The following is a 22,817-nucleotide window of genomic DNA, read 5'->3' on the forward strand; positions in this document are numbered from 1 at the left end:
TTGGATTATGTCTTTCAGATGTCAGAGCTCATTTTTAAAGCATTGTTGGTTTCTGCAGAGTTAACATCAACACATACTAATCAGCAACTAGAGCACTGGTTTTCCAAACTACATGGTGGTGCTCACTGCGCACTAGAGATCAACCCAAAACAAAACACTTCCTGTTTTTGATTTTGAAGAAGATTGGGTTAGCCAACAAGATGCTAAGAGCATGTGATATTATTTCAACTATGAGGAGAGTGGGAGGTTTCTGAAAACTCAGTAATTATTGCAACATCTTTCTGGCCTCCTTGAAACCTATGTTGCCCTCCTCCAGGCTATGTCAATCATAGCTGCTGAGATCACCTTCCTTGCCTGCTTCTCTGATCATGTCACTTCTCTCTTTGAAGCTCTCCTCCAGTACAAGTCCAAGCTACTTGCCTTCACAATGCCCCTCTCCCTGCTCTTTATCCACTCTTGCTTATTACCACAGTACCAATCTGAAGTGCAGATTCACCTGCAAGAGAAGGGAAAAAAAGTAAGATTTCAGCTAAGGCCTCTTCACATCCCTTTCTTCGGGGCTGGCTCGGTTTTCAAAAACCAAACTCAAAACCAGAACTAAACAACTCAAACTACTGGGTACTAACCACCTTAGGCCTTTCCAGCTGCAGCCAGCTGGGAGGAGCAAGGACACAGCCTTCCCCTCTCATAGCCTCCTTCGTACCAGTTACCTTTCCTTTTATAACCTAGTCTAGGATCTGCCACATGACAGGTCGAAACCCAGCAGCTCTTTACATGCGAGAATGTCTATACACTTCGTTGTAGTCACCCACAGGCCCTCCAGTAATAATGCCAGTCCTGACCATGTCCCATTTGTCTGCTTTTTCCTAAAGATGTCTCTATGTCTTTTCATGCTATTGCTTGTGCCTGGGACACCCTCCCTGAATGGAACCGTAAATTTCCCTGTCCTCCTTCAAATTCCTCCTTGAGTCTCACTTCAAATGAATAAGTAGCAGGACAGAGGGGAATAGCCAATATTTAAATGTAACCAATGCTGATTGTGACTCAAATTGTCCCCTGTATTGGAACTCCATCTGGCACAGCGGGGAGTGGTGTCAGAGAGCAGGTCCCAGGCGCAGTGTAAACTCCATTCCACCACATACCGTCCCTGCAGGCTTCCTCCCTTTCTCTTCATCACAGGTGGGGGGATGGGTGGTTAGAGCAGGAGGCCTGTATGCCACCTCCCACAGCTTTATGCCAGAAGAGAAAGCTCCCCTCCCTCCCCCCGCACAAGGGGAATTCTCCACTGGCTACCTCCAGCCAAAATACCACCCCTTTGTGCTGTGTGAGTGGTACAAAGGAGCTGTAGCAGACCAGAGACTTTGGCCCTGTGTGTTGTCTCTCTCACTCACTTTTCCTATGTTGCTTGCCTTAGGTTGTAAGCTTGTTGGGGCAAGGGCTGTGCCTTCCTGTGTGACTGCAGAGCACCCATTATAGATGCTACCAGAATACAGATAATCAATAATAATTTAAGGAGCTGCATAAGCACCCGTGGCTGCTGGGTCTCAACATGTTCAGCATCTTCTCACCCCCCCCCCCCTTCTAGTTTGAATAATTGAAGTCAATGGCACTGGTCATGTGCTTAAGTGCTTTGCTGGATCAGAGCCAGCTTGCTTAGTACCTCCCAGGATCAGAGCAATGAGTGGGCAAAACAGTCCTTTCCCAGGAGCAGTGTGGGTTTGTACTGCTCATTCTGTACGTGGTACATGCAAGAGAGCTACAATTCAGACAGCAGAGGAGAATTTTGGCCTTATTTCAGTTGACACAAGAGGAAAATTTTAGAAGTCTAAGGAATGTGTGTTTACAGGCTATGAGGGGCACTTAGCCAGGAAGGCAAAAGAAAAAAAAAACCCACTTGTTAGAGGATTGCTGAAGGATCAGACATTTTTCTATTACATTTAACATTTTTCTTATTTTTAAATTATGGCTATTTGGTATGCCTTTATCAGGGCAGCTTTCTACTAGCTAATTCAAGCACGCAACTATGCTTCAAGAATATCCCAAGCTGCTTCCAGTTCCTGGCCAATGAATCTTACTGATGTAGAGGTTTGCTGCAGGGAAGGGAAAGATGATATTCCTGCAGGATAACAGGTGTCGTACTCATGAGGAGGTAAGCTTTCAGGAGCCAGAGACTCAAACCCTCAGCCTAGGCCCTTGCGGATCAAGTTCCCTACATCGGAGGCCAGCTGAAAGACATTCTGCTTTGGGAGAGGAGGAGAGTCACAAGAAGAAACCTCAGACAGCAGTTGTGTGGAGCAACTCCACCTCCACCCTGTAAAAATGAAAAACCAGGGGTTAATTTCTCCTCTCTTCAGCCACTCACAGCATGGTTGATGCTCACTTTATACAGAAGGGGGCTGTGGGTAGTGGACTCCTACACTTTTTGCTTAAAATAATTCCTGTGAATGTCATATATTTGTAATCGTAGCTTATTGTGTTTGTTTGTACCCCACGGTTTTCACACCAGTTACTTATAAAGTCACAGAGCAGCTCCGTTTTTAAGCTATTTTTATTGTGAATTATTTATTAAGAGTTGCTTATTTTTGTAGAGCTATGGTGACCTCCAGTGGCCAGTCAGAGTGATTACAGCCTTTTGGTTCATAATGCTATTTTGGGAGTGGTAATCAAATCCCTGATTATTATTTAAGTGTGACATGCTGATTTGGAATAGGAGACAGGCGAGTCATCCATGGACCTTTGGAGCAACATCAAAGCTGAAATGCTATCTATATTATTTCCAAACTAAGGAGGGAGACCTGAGTTTACAGAACCCATTCTTCAGCCATTTCTTTAGCAAGTACGCTTAAATTAAGTAAAGCTGATACCTAGGGCCCTACCAAATTCACAGCCGTGAAAAACACATCACAGACCGTGAAAACGGGTCTCTCCCGTGAAATCTGGTCTTTTCTCTACTTTTACCCTATACTATTCAGATTTCATGGGAGAGACTAGCATTACTCAAATTGGGGGTCATGACCCAAAAGGAGGTTGCGGGGGGGATTGCAAGGTTGTTGTAGGAGGGGTGTGGTATTGCCACCCTTACTTCTGCACTGCCTTCAGAGCTGGGTGGCTGGAGAATGGCACCCGCTGGCAGCAGCGCAGAAGTAAGAGTGTTTGGTGCAGGTGTGAGGACAATAGTTTGAGCTCTGAACAGAAAATTCTTTACTCTGGACTAGATTGAGTACATTGCAACTACCCCTCATAAATTAATATCCACTCATAAGGGACAGAGGTGAGGTTATAGTTGCTGTATCTTCTGTACTTACCAGAAACAGAATGTTCAAATGTCTCCTCAAAACCATGAGAGGCCACTGAACTTCCATTCAGTGGCTTGCTTCAGAGAGTACAGTCACAAGAGGCCTTGATGCCACAATCTAAAAAAGGAAGGGAAAGAGACATTAAACTGAGTTTTAGTTTTCCTTATTTAAACTTTTTCCTGCCCCTGTTATTCAGTTGCTTGTAACCACTGTGTGGCCTACTTGAGTTCAGCAAATTTGTTTATATAACCAAGCTACTAAATAAAATGGTGCTGTTTTAAACCACTCCACTTTAATTTCCTTATTAAAGGAAATTGCTACTGAAGCCTTCCACACCAAGATTTTATCTGTAGTGTTCTCCTAATGAGTTTTGCATGGATTCATGCTTTTAAAAAATTATAGACAGTATACAATTAACCCGGCTGCAATTATTTCCTTGTTTTTCCTCTGTCTGTTCTCTCCTTTTTTCTGGTGAAGCATGAAATCCCTACCGGAAAGTGCAATTATCTGTATAGTATTTACCTCAGAGGTTTCCAACCAACAGCCCCTTACAATAAGCCAGAATGAGCACATAAACCTTTGCTAACTTATACACGAGTGTGACAGCCGATCCTCTTAGAATCTCATTGTCAGGGTTCTGAAAGCTCTGCCAATGGTAGAGCTGGCGGCTTGGTAAAGAGAATTCTAATTTTCCTTTTGAGGTATTGCTGAGATCAGTAAAAGGAGTCATGAACCATGTTTTGAAAGCATAGAGAGTATTCCCTATGAGCAAGAAATCTGTTCACCAGCCCAGAGCGGGTAACCATAACAAGAACGCTAATGCTACCATGAGCGGATTTGCTGTCTTTATCCAGAAGCCAGCCTCCAGCATTTTCTCTGGTCTCTTATTCCACTGCCACACCACAGGATCTGAGAATGTAACAGCCATGGTATACTCCTGAGTGATACCTGTGGCTATTCAATTTGCCTCACAGGTGAGCTGCAGCTTGAGTTAATGGAACCCCTTTTTGCTCCCCCAAAAGCCTAGGAAGAACATGAGTATAGTCAGGAGCACAAAGGACAGATTGGAAGTCTGTAGTATCAAAGACTCCTATACCGATTTGCTGCCTCTGGAAAAATCAGTGTAATTATTAACCTGCCTGAGAATAATACACAAATTGCTCGATGCAACTGGAGAGGTCTAGCTTATCACTCTCCTTTGAGTCTCTGAAATGTTCTCACTGTCAGCAACCCTAGAGTGGTGTTGACTTTGACCATCATAAGTAGAGCACAGTTCTCTTACGTGCTTCTCCATATCCCCTTTTAATTCCTCGCAGAGGTGCAGAATGGAGGTAGTCAAACCTGTATATCTCAGAAGTCTTCTGAAACTAAGTCATAAAACTTCACTGTGGCCTATAGATCCTATTTTCAGGGTGTAGTCTGGGCCCATTTGTATAAAATGGGAAGTTTAAATGCATGACGCTTTCTTCCTGACCCCCCTAGATCCTCACACGTTTATCTGGTTTCTCTCCCCTTTGAAAAAAAAAAAAACAAAAAAAACCCAACAACCCAGACTTGAAAAAATAACTTAAATCATAACAATAATGTAACTCCTGCTCTACTGCATGTGAACTCTAACAATAGTAGGGCACAAGGAATCAAGAGCTGTCATTTTTGTGGTTTGAGGTACGCACGCTCACTCAGGAGATCTGGGTTCAGTTCCTAGCTCTGCCACAGACTTCCCGTGTGTCCTTGGGCAAGTCACTTAATCTGTGCCTCACAACCTGCTCATATGTAAAATGGGAATAATAATGCTTCCCTACCTCACAGAGGTATTGTGAAGATAAATCCATTATGACTTTAAAGTGTTAAGATGCAACAGTGATGTCTTGCCTGGACACATCTCTCTTCCTTTTCTAAACTATCTGAGGTCACTCCATGGTTGCTTACCACTGTAGCACTGATGGCCATGACCAGGCCAAGATTCCCATAATTGTGGAGGCATTCCTGAGGGCCTGAGAAATCTCCCAAAAGCTTTTGTCATCTCAGGACAAAAATTTGAGGATAGGAAAGTCTATGTCTGACTCTTGTGTTATCCATGGTACCTGTAAAAAGCCACCTCTTCTTAAAGACCCCTTGCTCTCTATACCTCAGGTTAACCCAAATGTTTATAAAGATCATCAGGCCCCCTCCAACTTACTCACTTACATTCTTCAGCCTACAGTGAGTGACAGTCAATATGTCTCCAGCTTCTCCGCAGTATAAAGAGAGGTTGATGAGGCCATGCAATGCAACTTGAGTGAGTGCTGTTAACCTTATACTGACTAATAGAGGTGCAAAATCTGGTACAAGCTATTTGCTACCCAGCGACCATGTGCGCCGAGGTGCAATTATTTGAAAATTTCTTGGCAGTTGTATTCTTTAGGCCACACCTCTCCACTATATTGGTGCTGTCAAAAGAACTACACCCCAGTTGAACTCTTTGAAATGCTCAGCAGCATTTCCTCTTGCACCTATTAGAGACAAAAGCCTGATCTAGTTGCATGAACATGGAAAATGTAGGGTAATAATTTAGACACACAACCTCATTGTATGACAGTAAGAGAAAAATATTCAATATGAGCATATGGAAACCCTATACGGATGAGGAAATTTGTTACTTTAATGTTTAATAGTGAAAAGTAAAAAATTGTAAATACAACTCTCTAGACACTATGATACGCAATGAATGGAAGAACATTGTTGTAATGTTTGTATAAATACTAGATAAAATTAAACGGATGAAACACATTAAAGTTTAAGATTCAAATGCAAGATATTTGAGGCAAGGAAATTCTAACAAATGTGGTCACATTACTTTACAGATATTGTTCGTGAAATAATTGTTAGATTAGCACATAAAGAACATAAAGTAAAATTATGTGGAAAACCGGCTAACCGTTCTATACAGTACCTCCCAATTTGGATAGCCTTCTCCTCATAGCCAACATAATCTCACTACAGCCTTTGTAGCAATTCCTCACAGTTAGGGCTTTCACTTATAAAAAATTGTTCGACTTCATTGCTTTCTCCTCCTTCAAAACAACTACCAATTGTAGCTATCAAAGATCTTTAGACTAGAGTGTACAGTTATGTGCAATGCAAATACACCAGTACTTTAGCAAGCCAACAACTAGCATGGGCATTAGATTCTCTTTTTCAAAGAGGAACAAAAACCAAACTCTGTGTAAGTAATTTTAAAAAATATAGTTCGTTGGGAACTTGCCTTGGGAAGCTATAACCATACTTGACATTATTGTGGGAGGACTATTACTGAAGAAAAGAAATAATTTCTCTATGCAAATGCAGTATATGACCTCCAACCTCACATTGGTAATGGTTAATTCACTGATAGTCATAACAGAGGACCAAAGGTCACAGGCACAATAGAACAGATAACCACTAAAGCATTCCCAGGAAGTTTCATACAACTTTGCTAAACAGAGGTGTGAGAAAACAGAGTAACGTTAATAAACAGTTCACCTTATGGACCCAATCCTGTTGACTTCAAAGGGACTCCAGTATGTGGACAGCCTGAAGAACTGGGCCTTAGCTGAAGAACTAATCAGTATAACAGCCACTGAAAAGCAGCTGCATTTTATTGCTTCTTTGTAACACAGAAGGTTTCTGTTTTCTTCTTTCAGACAACCAGCCATATTTCCCTGACATATTTTGGAGTTCATTTCCCCTTTTAAAGAACTTTCCAGTTTGGGGTTTGGCCTTGTTAATTACATGTTAATAGCCAGCACTATTCCTATATCTATTACATGTTCCTATGTACAAATGACCTTCAGGGTGCCAGGTTCACAGCCATAAACTCCTGTGATTCAGGGAATCTAGAAATGGCAGAGGGACTCTACTTTCTTTTAAAAAAATTGTATCCCTTTTTTCCTTGTGCAGAGTTTTGGAAACAAAAACTGATCCACTAAGGTGGAAAGTTTGTCATTGATTTTTTTCCTAAAAATTCTCAATTATTAATTTTCATCCCCATCTAACATCCAGTGCTGGCTTTTGCCATATCTGCCACCAGATTTTAAAAACGGGGGAGACAAGATCATGGTCCATTGTCTCTACATTTCCCATCCCACTTGGGTTGTGCTGGGAGCCACGGATAACTCTAGGATCACCACAAGGTCCCTCCTCACTGCCTCCTGCAGCTGAGCTGGCCCTGCTGTCCAGAGCCACTGTGCTCCCTAACCACTGGGAGAATGAAAGCTCAATAGTCTGAGAAGCAGCGTAGCCTAGTGGACCAAGTGCAGGACTGAGAACAAGGGATCCTTGCATTCAAATGCATGTTTTGTCACTCGTTGGTCTTAGACAAGTTGCTTCATTGTTCCACTTTATTTTTTTCCAGTTTGACCCTGGAGTTGTGATGTTTAATGCATTTTGTAAATCAGCATAAACAAGTGCTACAATTCACACAAATGCACAAAGAAAGGCCCCCACCTAACACAGCCTATCAGCCCCTAAGACCGCAGGTTATTTGAACAATTGTCCTTGACAAAACTTTTTTAAATGATGGTAACTATGCGTGGACCCCAGCACAAGCAGCTGGGTTTGCCTTTCTGCATAGTAGGCTGGAATTGACCTGAAGATCTCATACTTACTTATTAAGTGACTCAGGAAATGTAGTAATATCCAAAGAATTCATATAAACCTCCCTAAAACAAAATTCTCTGGTCAGTTCCAAGCAAAGTTGTGTGGTCATCAGAAATCTATTACAATTAAAGATCAATTATTTTGTGGGAGTGAAATTACCCAGGGTACGTATAGTGCTTGACTGATGGACAGCTGTGTCCCCTCAATTCTCCACCCTAGGGTGCCTTTTACACTGCTTTGCTGTGAGAGTAACAACTCCTGGTCTGCTCTCACACAGCCTCCAGAACGTAAATCACTCCCAGCTATATTGTATAAATGCTATAGCCAGCCACCCATGAATTACACTGCAAGGCAACACCAGCAAACTCCCAGTACAAGACTTTCCCCCAGAAATGTGTGTCTTATTACTGCCTGGCACCCTCCTAACAATACAAGCTCATATAAATCCATCATTTCATTAATAGAAAGTGATATGCACAAATCTTGATATCGCAAATGGAGTTTTCCAAACACTTCAATCCAAGCACACTGGTTTAGATAAAACAAGTTTAATTAGCTACAGAAAGATAGATTTTAAGTGATTACAAGTAATGAGGCATAAGAGTCAGAGTTGGTTACAACAAAATAAAAGGTAAAACAAATTAATATCTAACTTAACAAGCTAAATGAATTCAAAGCAAAGGTCTCTCTCACCACATGTTTGAACAGTCTTACTGTCTGGATTTCAGTTGGCCAGGATTCTTCCACCTAACCCCCTCCCCAGTTCAGTGTTACTTTCCTTGTCTTTCAGGTGTTGTTGATGTCATGGGTAGAGAGAAAGGGAGGAGTATTTTGAGGCATCTGTTCCCCTTTCTTATGGTTCTCTTTTATTTTAAAAATTATCTCCAGCTGAGGTTCAGGAGACAGAAGGTCTGAGGAGATGGGAACCTCCAGCTGTTTATTTGCCAAGATGTAAATTTCTTACTCACACCCTTTTTCTTATCAAAGAATGGCAGCCTAACCAGGTGATAGTCCATGTGATTTTGTTGACACCTGGCTGAGGCGTCAGTTTGCCTTTTGTCTTTGGGGAACTGGTTTGTGCCTGCTTTTACAGAGTTGGAGTATGTCTCAATCTCATACAGAGTAAGCACTCTGGCGGGCCGGGCCAGTTTGTTTACCTGCTGCGTCCACAGGTTCGGCTGATCGCAGCTCCCACTGGCCATGGTTCACTGCTCCAGGCCAATGGGGGCTGCGGGAAGCGGTGGCCAGCACATCCCTCGGCCGGCCCCCCTCCCCCATTGGCCTGGAGCAGCAAACCATGGCCAGTGGGAGCTGCGATCGGCCGAAACTGCAGACGCAGCAGGTAAACAAACTGGCCCGGCCCGCCAGGGTGCTTACCCTGGTGAGCTGTGTGCCAGAAGTTGCCGACCCCTGCAGTAGAGTCTTATAACTTTACATACAATGTTGCCACACACAGTTTACCAGGACAATAATAATCAGTAAATTATGAATTTTCAAATGATACCTCACATGGCATACTTTGTACAAAATGCATTATAGTTTTGTAAAAAGGTGAACACAGGGATACAGACAGACAGTCACAGCAGGCCTATCCAAAGATGCTAAGCAACTTTTTCTATGATTTGCCCGTAATTAAGCATGCAAATTAAGTCATTTTGGTCTCAAGCTACCACAATGAGGCAGTGATGCAAAACATTTTCATGAGGAAAATTGTTCATATTGTTGTGCTTTCAGAGCTAGAGGTCCACAGTTGTCTATTTTGAGAGGGGCAAAGCTCCAAAGATTTGAGAATTTTTTTTTTAAAGGGAATTGGTAGTATGCTGCATTATCCTTACACAAGACCATTTGTTAAAGTTTACAACTTGCCCCAAGGCTGTGAGGCTCATAATCACCATGCATAAGAGAAGGCAAAGGGTGGTGGTGGGAAGGGACTTTCTTCTGAAGGGGACAGAGGCATCCATCTGCTGCCCTGACATCCCAAAAGGCATGCTGCCTGCATGGAGCTCACATCTGAGATGTCACAGAAAGCTTGCCATGGAACTATTCACTACAGTATATATTTCCGTACTCTGTCCAGTCTGGTTTATTGTCCTGTGGGAGTTATTAAAAGAACGCGACTTTGAACAGCATGGGTAGCAGTGTGGAAACAGAGTGCAATTTGATACCACAATTTTTAATTTTAAATAGATTATAATCTTATGTTGTGTGTAGTCATCTGATCTTATCAGGCACTATTATAAGCTGCAATGGAAAGTTGTTGGCAGCAATACTACAGCACTGTGGATATATGATCCGCATAACTTGTGAAAAATATTAGTGTTGCACAGTTTAGCACCTAAAGTTCAGAAAATGCCAACGATATGTTCCCCTGACATGTACCAGTAGATGAAAATTTAATTTAGGATATCTTTTCAAGCATGTAAGAAGTTTTACATTTTGTTTATGACAGGACATTGATTTAACCCTAAAAAGCACCATAATCTACAGGTGTCATCAAGCATTAACATGGAACCTGTGAAGAAACTCAAACTCCACACACACACACTTTCTAATACTCAAGTTGGAAATCACGTCATCTTCTTGCCTCTTCTCATTGCCTTATACAATGCTATGTTTAAACTGGGGAAATTGGAAATTACCTCCAGGTCAAACAATTCCTGAAATCTGCCCATAAATTGGTTTTTTGTGTCCAGCCTGAATCTCATGGCCCAGAGAATAACAGTGTTGTCCTGACACAAGTGATGGAAGGTAAGAAGCAGCTCCTCCAGGAAGGGATGGTAGTACACAACATCAGCAGCCATTATGTAGTCAAACTGACACAACGACTTGGGAAAGTTCTTCTCTAAATCAACTCCCCAGGAGAGTTCTTTAACCTGGGGCTGATGCTTACATTTCATTTTGGTATTTTTGAGAATATTGTACTGAAGGTTTCCTAGTACTTCAGGCAGATCTGTGGCAGTCACATGTGCACCTATGACAAAAAACAACAACCAAGGATTAACCCTTGAAGAATTAAGAAGTAATCTGTACACAAAACCTACTGCAAAAACAATTGCTTTTCCAGGTCTCTCCCATATACATGTACAATATACCTGTAAAAAAACCTCCTGTGCGTTCCATTACACTAGAAAAGTATATTAGGTTTTCACACCAAAAATATCATTAAAATATGGTCCTGCTCTGCAAGATCAAAATGATATCCTGGGAATCCACCTTTATGGGGTCTTTATATCAAATCTGCTTGATATACAAGTCAAAAGATGGGGGGAGGGGTTTCTAACTATAACCCTGAAAAGTCAGCCTGGGATCTGAGAATCCCCTGGATTCTTTTCTTCTCATACAGTAATAAAAGACACTGCAAGCTAAATTGTGTCCTTGGTTACATTGCGGTGGTTAGTGATTCCAGTTACTGTTGGTAAAGAACAGGCTGTCAGGAAAGAAGACAGAATGGACAATGTCGGGACAGCAAGCTCAAGGATACGTTTCTGAAAGAACAGGTTACAAATTGGAAAACAGAAAGTGATTTGGGAAACCAGGAAGAGGTTATTTAATAGTCAGAAGATAAACTGCTCTTGTGAGAGGTTGTGTCTGAATCCAGCCTCTTCTATATCTCTTTGACCTCCTGGTCTAGTAAGAACCCTAGTTCTCACAGCACCTAATTTCTGTCCTCTGTTTAATACTGGATGGCAGCCACATCTACTGTACCCTCCCACAAGGCATTCTAAAGTGAGGGCAAGTAATTTTATGGAGATAAAAGCAAAACTGGCTTCCAAGTTGGCTGAAAACCCCAAAGGATTCAGTGTTTCTTCCTCGGTTTTCAACAACATTTTAGAGGAACTGAACAACTTACTATATGCTCCAATAGTCATCAATATTCATCTTAATGAAGTTTCCAAACCCAGCAAAGCAACAGCCAGCACTTACCAAGTAAAGTGGCTACTATGGAGACCAGCCCTGTTCCCGCTCCAATTTCAATTACACTTTTATCAACCAGGCTGTATTGTTTAGCATTTGTTTCCAAAAAGTGACATAGAACAAGAGCCTGCCGGGGGAAACAAGAACATATTGAACAAAGCAAAACAAAAAGAAATATCACTCTGTGCACACATGAAATCCATACCTATATGAGCACTGACCTTTCTGCATATGAATTACAAGAAAAAATAGCTTTTTTAAAAAGTCAAGATTTTATGTAATTTATTTCACATCTATTTAAGCTGAATAAGTCCAACTGCACAGTAATAAGGCACATTTTTATCTTGGCTCTCTCTTGCAATAAAAGATCATCCTTTACCCATTACCTGACGCAGAGATTATATATTTTGCCTCCAACAGCGCCTTCTGCTGCCTAATTTCTGGAACAGCATTATTTTTCCAATCACAGCTATCTGAATAATACCACCTTGCACTTAAATAGCTCCTTCCATTCCAGATTCTCAAAACACTTCACAAACATCATACATGTTTGCCCAACATCTCCCCACCTCCCTGTGTGAGATAAAGAAGTACTGTCATCCCCGTTGTGAGGGGGCATGAGGAGCCTGAAGCACAGATTGCTGAAGTGACTTCCCCAACCTCACAGCACAAACTTGCAGTAGGGCTGGGAACACAACCCACGTCTCCTGACTCCTGTGTCTGTGCCTCAAATGCAAGAAACAATGAGAATAATGGGAGCATAGTCGTTTATCAGAATGAAGAGGAGATGTTTCGTCAGGACCAGGTGAACCAACCCAGAAACAATTGCTGGCAGACTGAGATTTACTTCACCCCCCAGCAGAGGGAGGGGAAGCAGTGATTCTGAATCTCCATGTTTCTGTGAGTTATCTGTTGGACCATGAATACCCTTTAACATAACGGTTTTGGGGTATGGTTCCCATGTGTGTTGCTGGGATTTTTCAAAAGACAATATTTCAGTGGTTCTTACATCCTTATTGAAAATTTTCTCTCAAGACCTACATTAGTTTCTGTTTACTATGTTGATTCCTAGTCTATGGGGGCTGGAGCGGGTGGGGGAAGAGATCACATTTGTAGACTGCCTTGGACATGCATAGATTAACACAAAACTGATGTATATGTATTCCAAAGAAGCTTCCTTCTGAAGACAGGTTTGGGCAGAAATTAAAAACTATTTCCAAGTTCCGGTAAATGTCAGATGACAACTTTGGGTAGAAAATTCCCGGGTACCCATGAAAAACAGATGTAATGGTTGCCAGCTCTTCTGGTCTCCTTGCAAGAGTAATCACTTTTAGGAAGGCCACTTTTTAAGTGGTCCAAGATAGAACAAAATAGTTCTTTCCCTTGTTTCACTTGTAGCAGGTTCAGAAGGAAATATATCTCATTTTTCAGTTTTTGTGCTTTCAGCAACTTTTGGGACAATGCCCCCCATTTCCTTCTGAACCTGCTACAACTGAGGGACTAGGGAGCCCTGTGCATCAGCAAGTTCATGATTAATTCTGTGGATGTGTGGACAGCTCCCACTTGCACAGCTCTAACATAAAAGATTTGTGGGTTGCAAAGAGGAGACAATGATGAACATTTCCCTTGGTTTTACAGGACTGAACAACAAATATGCAAAACAATTTAAAGGGCTAGAGTTTTTAGGGGGGAAAAAAACAATAATATTGCATAAATATTGTACCGATGGCCAGACTACTGCCCCATAACATTCGGTGGCTTCTATAATTTTTATCTCATGGCCAGCAAAATGAAAACCTTCCCAGGGTCTGTTAGTTACAACAGCAGGAGAAAAACGCCTTCTCATGATTTCTGCAACTGTCTGTTCATCTTCATTATTACCTGGAAGTAAAATGATAAAGATCATATAAGTTAAAGAATGTTGTAACAAAATTGTGACATGAGAAGCAGAATTGACTGATCATGAAGATATGGGTTTACACAGACAGGCAGCTCTCTAGCTTCCAATCTGGCTTATGCCTGATAGTGGAAATGCCTTTTACAATAAATTGTTTGGTATGATACGGTCCTACTCTCTGTGGTAATACTACTAACAACAACCTCAACATAGGAGGAGTCTCCTGGAATATAATTCAAAACTATTTATACAGATCACATAATGCATCTCTTCTCCTTGTTGCTGATGCAGCTGCATACAGAAAATATAAAGAAAACAATTAGAAAAGTGACAATAGCTTATTAATTTCAACACCACAATAGGAAGTATTTTCAATTGCTGCTGCTATGCTCTTTACTCACACATAGTTTTGTTTGTGTATTTTTTCATTTATTATTTCCTATGCCTTTTTATGGGTTCTAAGAGTGCTATTCTCTTTGACAATGTACAAAAAGAGTCAAAATACCAACCTGAATCAACAAGGAATACTTGTGGCACCTTAGAGACTAAAATGTATTTGAGCATAAGCTTGCATGGGCTAAAACCCACTTATAGACTCAGACTTTAAGGTCAGAAGGGACCATTATGATCATCTAGTCTGACCTCCTGCACAACACGGGCCACAGAATCTCACCCACCCACTCCTGTAAAAACCCCTAACCTATGCCTGAGTTATTGAAGTCCTCAAATCGTGGTTTAAAAGCCTCAAGATGCAGAGAATCCTCCAGCAAGTGACCCGTGCCCCACACTGCAGAGGAAGGCAAAAAACCTCCAGGGCCAATCTGCCCTGGAGGAAAATTCCTTCCCGACCCCAAATATGGCAATCAGTTAAACCCTGAGCATGTGGGCAAGACTCACCAGCCAGCATCCAGGAAAGAATTCTCTGTAGTAACTCAGATCCCACCCCATCTAACATCCCGTCACAGACCATTGGGCATATTTACCTGCTAATAATCAAAGATCAATTAATTGCCAAAATTAGGCTATCCCATCATACCATCCCCTCCATAAACGTCTCAAGCTTAGTCTTGAAGCCAGATATGTCTTTTGCCCCTACTACTCCCCTTGGAAGGCTGTTCATATGCTCAAATAAATTTTGTTAGTCTTTGGCCTGGTCTACACTATGAGTTTAATTCGAATTTAGCAGCGTTAAATCGAATTAACCCTGCACCTGTCCACACAACGAAGCCATTTCTTTCGAAATAAAGGGCTCTTAAAATCGATTTCTGTACTCCTCCCCGACGAGCGGAGTAGCACCAAAATCAATATGGTCATTTCAAATTAGGGTTAGTGTGGCTGCAATTCGATGGTATTGGCCTCCGGGAGCTATCCCACAGTGCACCATTGTGAATAATCTGGACAGCAATCTGAATTCGGATGCACTGGCCAGGTAGACAGGAAATGCCCCACGAACATTTGAATTTAATTTCCTGTTTGCCCAGCACAGGAGAGCATAGGTGACCACAGAGAACTCATCAGCACAGGTAACCATCCAGGCTGATAATCAAAAAAGAGCACCAACATGGACCGTATGGGAGGTACTGGATCTGATCGCTATATGGGGAGAGGATTCAGTGCTAGCAGAACTTTGTTCAAAAAGACGAAATGCCAAAACTTTTGAAAAAATCTCCAAGGGCATGAGGGAGAGAGGCCACAATGGGGACTCAGAGCAGTGCCGCGTGAACGTCAAGGAGCTCAGACAAGCCTATCAGAAAACAAAGGAGGCAAACGGTCGCTCCGGGTCACAGCCGCAGACATGCCGCTTCTATGCTGAGCTGCATGCAATTCTAGGGGGGGCCGCTACCACTACCCCACCTCTGACCGTGGATTCCGAGGTGGGGGTAATCTCATCAGCCACACCTGAGGATTCTGCGGACGGGGAAGGAGAGGAGGAGGAGGACGAGCTTGCGGAGAGCACACAGCACTCCGTTCTCCCCAGGATCTTTTTCTAAGCCTGACTGAAGTACCCTCCCAAGCCAGTACCCAAGACCATGACCCCATGGAAGGGACCTCAGGTGAGTTTTGCTTTTAAACCATGTTTTATATTTTAAAAGGTAGTGTTTTTTAATGATTAATTTGCCCTGAGGACTTGGGATGCATTCGCGGCCAGTACAACTACTGGAAAAGTCTGTTAACGTGTCTGGGGATGGAGCGGAAATCCTCCGGGGACATCTCCATGAAGCTCTCCTGGAGGTACTCCAAAAGCCTTTGCAGAAGGTTTCTGAGCAGTGCAGCCTTATTCGGTCCTCCTTGGTAGGACACTTGACCACGCCATGCTAGTAGCAAGTAATCTGGTATCATTGCATGACAAAGCCTGGCAACGTATGGTCCCGGTGTTTGCTGGCATTCAAGCAACATCCATTCTTTATCTCGCTGTGTAATCCTTAGGAGAGCAATATCGCTCATAGTAACCTGGTTGAAATACGGGAATTTAATTAAGGGGACAAAGGTGGCCGTTCCTACTGGGCTGTTTGCCTGTGGCTGAAAAGAAATCCTTCCCTGCAGTTAGTCAAGCGCAGGGGCGGGGAATTGGTGCTGAGCTTTTCGCCTTTGGCTAGCAGGGATCTTCTCCGATACCAGCCACGCGGTGGGGAGAGGGGTAAAGTGCTCATCCCAGAGAATTGGATGGGGGGGGGGTTAGTTTGTTTTCTGCTGCTGAAGGTTAACAGGAAAACCGCAGCACTCAACAGGCTTTGCTTGGTATGTGGGAAAGGAGGGCACAGAAGCCGAAAGAGAATGGCTTACCATGGCCGCATGCAAGCTGAATTCTGTTGCCCGGACCTGCGTATGTGATCTCTAACACCAAAGCCACAGGCACTCAATATTAAGATGGAAAATGCGACCTTGTACTGAAATCACATGTGCTATGTAATGTGAATAGTGTTGTTCACCGTGAAAGAGTATAAGCATTGTTCTGTAAAATGTATCTTTTTAAAAATTTCTCTCCTTTTTTCCCTCCCTCCAGCAGCTGCAAAATTTTTCAAGCCTCCCTCCTCCATCCCGAAGGCTATCTCAGATAAGGCGTCGGAAAAAGAAGACGCGAGACGAGATGTTCTCGGAAATAATGGAATGCACCCGCAGTGAAAGAGCTCATTTGAAATGAGTGGAAGGACACGGTATCTAAGTACAGGAAAGATGCCAGTGAATGTGAGGTCATGAGGGACACTCAAGATGAGAGATGGCAGGCTGCAATGCCGGGGCTGCTGCGTGATCAAACGGACATGCTCCGGCATCTGGTGGAGCTTCAGGAATGGCAGCAGGATAACAGAGTGCTGCTGCAGCCGCTGTATAACCTCCCTCCCCCGTCACCATGTTCCATAGCCTCCTCACCCAGATGTGTAAGAAGGTGTGGGGGGAGGCTCCGTGCACCCTCCCACGTCACCCCAGTGGACAGCCCAACCAAAAGGCTGTCATATTGAATTTTTTCAGTGGCCTTTTACTTCCCTCCTATCCTCCTCCCAAACCTCACCCGGGTTACCTTGTCCGTTCTCTCCCTATGTTTATAATCAATTAATAAAGAATACATGGTTTTTAAACGATAGTGACTTTATTTCCTTTAAAAGCAAGCTGTGATTTAAGGGGGGAGGGTGACTTGCTTACAGGGAATGAGTCAATCATGGGGGCGGGTTTTCAACAAACAGAACTTTCACACCGTAGCCTGGCCAGTCATGAAACTGGTTTTCAAAACTTCTGATGCGCAGCGCTTCCTGGTGTGATCTTCTAATCACCCTGGTGTCTGGCTGCACATAATCAGCAGCCAGGCGATTTGCCTCAGCCTCCCACCCCGGCATAAAGGTCTCCCCCTTACTCTCACAGAGATTGTGGCACACACAGCAAGCAGCAATAACAATGGGGATATTGGTTTGGCTGAGGTCTGACCGAGTCAGTAACGAGTGCCAGCGACCTTTTAAACGGCCAAATGCACATTCTACCACCATTCTGCACTTGCTCAGCCTGTAGTTGAACAGCTCCTGACTCCTGTCCAGGCTGCCTGTTTATGGCTTCATGAGCCATGGCATTAAGGGGTAGGCTGGGTCCCCAAGGATAACTATAGGCATTTCAACATCCCCAATGGTTATTTTCTGGTCCGGGAAGTAAGTCCCTTGCTGCAGCCCTTTAAACAGAGTAGTGTTCCTGAAGACGCGAGCGTCATGAACCCTTCCCAGCCAGCCAACGTTGATGTTGGTGAAACGTCCCCTGTGATCCACAAGTGCATGCAGCACCATTGAAAAGTACCCCTTGTGGTTTATGTACTGGGTACCCTGGTGCTCCGGTGCCAAGATAGGGCTATGGGTTCCATCTATCGCCCCACAGTTAGGGAATCCCATTGCAGCAAAGCCATCCACTATGACCTGCACATTTCCCAGAGTCACTACCTTTCGTAGCAGCAGCTCAGTGATTGCTTTGGCTACTTGCATCCCAGCAGCCCCCCAGTAGATTTGCCCACTCCAAATTGATTCCCGACTGACCGGTAGCTTTCTGGCGTTGCAAGTTTCCACAGGGCTATTGCCACTCACTTCTCAACTGTGAGGGCTGCTCTCATCTTGGTATTCTGGCACTTCAGGGCAGGGAAAAGCAAGTCACAAAGTTCCATGAAAGTGCCCTTACGCATGTGAAAGTTTCACAGCCACTGGGAATCGTCCCACACCTGCAACACTATGCAGTCCTACCAGTCTGTGCTTGTTTCCCGGGCCCAGAATCGGCGTTCCACGGCTATAACCTGCCCCATTAACAGCATGATCTCCAAAGCACCGGGGCCCACGGTTTGATAGAATTCCATGTCCATGTCCTCATCAATCTTGCCACCACGCTGCCGTAGCCTACTCCTCGCCGCCTGGTTTTGCATGTTCTGGTTCAGCATAAACTGCACGATAATGCGCGAGGTGTTTACAATGTTCATGACTGCTGTCTTGAGCTGAGCGGGCTCCATGCTTGCCATGGTATGGCGGCTGCACTGTTCACCCAGGAAAAAGGTGCGAAACAGTTGTCTGAGGTTGCTTTCCTGGAGAGGGGGGAGGATGTACCCAGAACTACCTGCGACAATGTTTTTGGCTCCATCAGGCATTGGGATCTCAACCCAGAATTCCAATGGGCGGAGGAGACTGCAGGAACTATGGGATAGCTATGGGATAGCTACCCACAGTGCAACGCTCTGGAAATCGACGCTAGCCCCGGTACATGGACGCACACTGCCGAATTAATGTGCTTAGTGTGGCCACATACATTCGACTTTACACAATCTGTTTCCAAAATTCAAATTATATAAATTCGGATTAATCCCATAGTGTAGACATACCTTTTAAAAAGGTGCCACAAGTACTCCTCGTTCTTTTTGCTGATACAGACTTACATGGCTACCACTCTGCAACTTTAATCAATCAGTCACTGAACATGTGAAACAAAAACCTTAGCAACACACATTATGACAGCTAAGAGAAGAAAGCACTGCTATTGGCAGGTAAGCATATACATGCAGCCCACGGTACCCTTGTACATAGATCCTTTCCAGTTGGCTAGATCACCCAAACGTCTTCCTTGTTGCTGTGTGAAGAACATTTAGGACAGCTAACACAATCACAGACTACACTGCCATTTTTGTTTAGTAGAACAGAAAATTAACCTCAGTTATGTCATCATCATCACAGTCTTCTGCGGTGGAGTTATGAAGCAATAGCATGTTTTAATTATATATATGTATATGTACAATTTAATAGGTATATGTATATACATACTGTCACATGACTTGCATTATAATCACAATATCATGCACAATTGATTTAAATATAACCATCATAAAAGGCACAGGAGTTAGCAACATTTTCTACACTGAACTATGGACACAGGTTTCAAAATGGGCTCTTCTGGAAGATTGGAGCTTCTTGGTTAACTAGTGAAGGGCTAGTTATATAACAGTGTAACAGATTATTAAACCTTGCACAGGGAGGCAGAGTTCTTTTCAATCATTCTAATGTCAAATTAGGTGACTTATTAGCTCAAAACCTGGAGTAAAAACAGGCTTGAGTTTCCTTCTGAAGAAGAAGGAACCAGGGGCAGAGACAGAGGAGTCCTGCAGAAAAATAGATAGATAGATAGATATAGAAAAAAAAACAGTTGAGTTCAGAAGGAAACTTGTGCTAAAGTTTATTGTTTTTTAAGTTAACAATAAAGGAAATCCCTGGAAAGGGGCAAATTAGACCTATGTTGAGTCTGCATACTTAGTATTCCTACCACTTCTAAACAATCTGTTTAAAAGTAGATACACTCTGGCAACTGTCCAATTTGCACTAAACCTCACACACTTTAAACAACAGTAGATTGTTTAAATCAGGAAGCAGTAGCCTTAAAATTGAATAGAGTACCATCCCTCAATTACTAAGACATGTTAGATATACTGTAAGACAGGGGTGGACAAACTACGACCCATGGGCCACATCCGGCCCACCAAACCTTTTGATCTGGCCCTCAGCTCCCACCAGGGAGCGAGGTCAGGGGCTCTCATAAAGGAGATAGCATGACCCCGCTCCAGCTCTGACGTAGTATGCAGAGGCGTGGCCAGGCAGCTCTGCGCACTGCCCCTTTTGCAGGCACCACTCCCACAACTCTCATTGGCCATGGTTCCCGCCCAATGGGAGCTGCATGGGCAGCGCTTGCGGACCGGCCAGCACGCAGAGCTGCCTGGCCATGCCTCCACTTAGGAGCTGGACTGGGGACATGCTTCTGGGAGCTGCTTGCGGTAAGCGCTGCCCAGAGCCTGCACCCCAAGCCCCACCCCCCCACACACCCCAATCCACTGCCACAGCCCTGATCCCCGTCCCACCCTCCGAACTCCTCAATCCCAGCCCAGAGCCCCCTCTTGTACCTCAAACCACTCATCCCCAGCCCCACCCCAAAGCCCACATCCCCAGCCAGAGCCCTCACCGCCCCCCCACATTCCAACCCCCTGCCCCAGCTCAGAGCCCCCTCCTCCATCCTGAATGCCTCATTTCTGGCCCCACCCCAGAGCCTGCACCCCCAGCCAGAGCCCTCACCCCTACCCCCAATTTCATGAGCATTCATGGCCCGCAATACAATTTCCATACCACAATGTGGCCCTCAGGCCAAAAAGTTTGCCCACCCCTGCTGTAAGAGATAAGATGAATTCATGCAGTTTCTTTCCTCAATAAATTCTTAGCTAAGTAAGAGTCCCCTCATTACCAGATAATTTGCTGCAAGGCCTGATCATCTGTTATATTGGAATAGTGAAGGAGTTGGTGTAGTAATCAGGTGCCCACTCCAGTTTTGCTTGCAATCAATGAATTCTCCCCAATAAGTAGTGTGACAGACCCAGACCAGTGGGGTACAGGAGTCTGGTAGAGTGCAAATATACTGGTCACCGGATGAGTAGTTTTCTGTTCCCTGAGTGACCAGAGCAGGGGCTGCACTAGAGTAATCAGGAACCTCCTAGAACCAGTTAAGGCAGGCAGGTTAATTAGGACACCTGCAGCCAATTAAGAAGAAGCAGCTAGAATCAATTAAGGCAGGCTAATCAGGACACCTGGGTTTTAAAAGGAGCTCACTTCAGTTTATGGTGGGAGTGTGAGGAGCTGGGAGCAAGAGGTGCAAGGAGCTGAGAGGGAGAGGGTAAGGGAGAGGGTAAGGGTGTGCTGCTGGAGGACTGAGGAGCACAAGTGTTATCAGATACCAGGAGGAAGGTCCTGTGGTGAGAATAAGGAAGGTGTTTGGAGGAGGCCATGGGGAAGTAGCCCAGGGAGTTGTAGCTGTCATGCAGCTGTTACAGGAGGCACTATAGGCAGCTGCAGTCCACAGGGCCCTGGGCTGGAACCCGGAGTAGAGGGCGGGCCCGGGTTCCCCCCAAACCTCCCAATTGACCTGGACTGTGGGTTCTTCCAGAGGGGAAGGTCTCTGGGCTGTTCCCCAACCCACATGGTGAATCTCTGAGGCAAGAAAATCCGCCAATAAGCACAGGACCCACCAAGATAGAGGAGGAACTTTGTCACAGTAGTTAATACTTTGCACTTATAGATTATCTTTATCCAGAAGATCATAAAGTGCTTTATGAACATTAATTAAAATTCATATCCTTTTGTGAGTTAGGACACGGACATGTCACCTACTACTGAAAAGCAGCAATTTTTGGGAAGGAACATGGCATCATTCAGCAGCACATAAAGTGGAGGAAAAGAAGTGACGACAATTAAATTGAAACTGCAGGAGGAATGTGAATAAGCAAAAGTTAAGTATCCAAGTTGGCATGTGACCAAGACAATGGGATTAAATGCCCCTCCTATACAGAATCTGTAATGATTATCAGCAATCAGATAGCAGTTTTATGTCATCCATGAGGCACATATATAGCAGCCAAGCATTTCTCCGTATACTTTGCTGATAGACTGGTACAGCACTGATTCAGATGCAAGAGTGCCACCTACTGAGTCACCAACATCACTTCCTCAGGAAAAAGTCCATAATCCCTTCCAAGTATTGACCTGACCTAACCTTACTTAACTTTCAATGTCTGATGTGGCAGACAGCAATCTTATTTACCCTGAAGCCATATCATCTTCTGCTGTGTCATCAATGACTTAGATATTGGCATAGAAAGTATGCTTATTACGTTTGCAGATGATACCAAACTGAGAGGGATTGCAACTGCTTTGGAGGACAGGGTCATAATTCAAAATGATCTGGACAAATTGGAGAAATGGTCAGAGGTAAACAGGATGAAGTTTAATAAAGACAAATGCAAAGTGCTCCACTTAGGAAGGAACAATCAGTTTCACACATACAGAATGGGAAGAGACTGTCTAGGAAGGAGTATGGCAGAAAGGGATCTAGGAGTTATAGTGGACCACAAGCTAAATATGAGAGTCAGTGTGATGCTGTTGCAAAAAAAGAGTAGGTTAGATAAATGTCTAACAGGGATGGTCTAGACAGTATTTAGTCCTGCCATGAGGGCAGGGGACTGAACTTGATGACCTCTCAAGGTCCCTTCCAGTCCTAGAATCTATGAATCTATGAATAACCCTCTCAGCTGAATAGACCTTTTCCAGCTG

At 43.8% G+C, this 22,817-nt stretch overlaps 1 protein-coding gene and 1 long non-coding RNA gene across 2 annotated transcripts in view; both read right to left on the reverse strand.

Moving 5' to 3' along the window:
- Positions 1-355: 355 nt before the first annotated feature.
- LOC117871395 lies at positions 356-3,386 on the reverse strand. Its single transcript, XR_004644209.1, has 3 exons — positions 3,306-3,386; positions 2,076-2,311; positions 356-496 (listed from the first exon to the last, which is right to left on the reverse strand). It is a non-coding gene; the product is annotated as an uncharacterized LOC117871395 (long non-coding RNA).
- A 6,035-nt stretch (positions 3,387-9,421) lies between these two features.
- Positions 9,422-22,817, reverse strand: part of LOC117870814 (protein-lysine methyltransferase METTL21E-like) — a 30,683-nt gene continuing 17,287 nt past the window's right edge. The window contains exons 3-5 of the mRNA XM_034758187.1: positions 13,552-13,709; positions 11,838-11,955; positions 9,422-10,884 (exon numbers count right to left, since the gene is read on the reverse strand). Of these exons, the coding sequence (XP_034614078.1) occupies positions 10,481-10,884; positions 11,838-11,955; positions 13,552-13,709 (680 nt within the window). The 3' untranslated portion in view covers positions 9,422-10,480. The remainder of the gene's footprint in view (positions 10,885-11,837; positions 11,956-13,551; positions 13,710-22,817) is intronic.

Source organism: Trachemys scripta, chromosome 1 (genome assembly GCF_013100865.1).
Source record: "Trachemys scripta elegans isolate TJP31775 chromosome 1, CAS_Tse_1.0, whole genome shotgun sequence".
Lineage (NCBI taxonomy): Eukaryota > Metazoa > Chordata > Testudines > Emydidae > Trachemys > Trachemys scripta.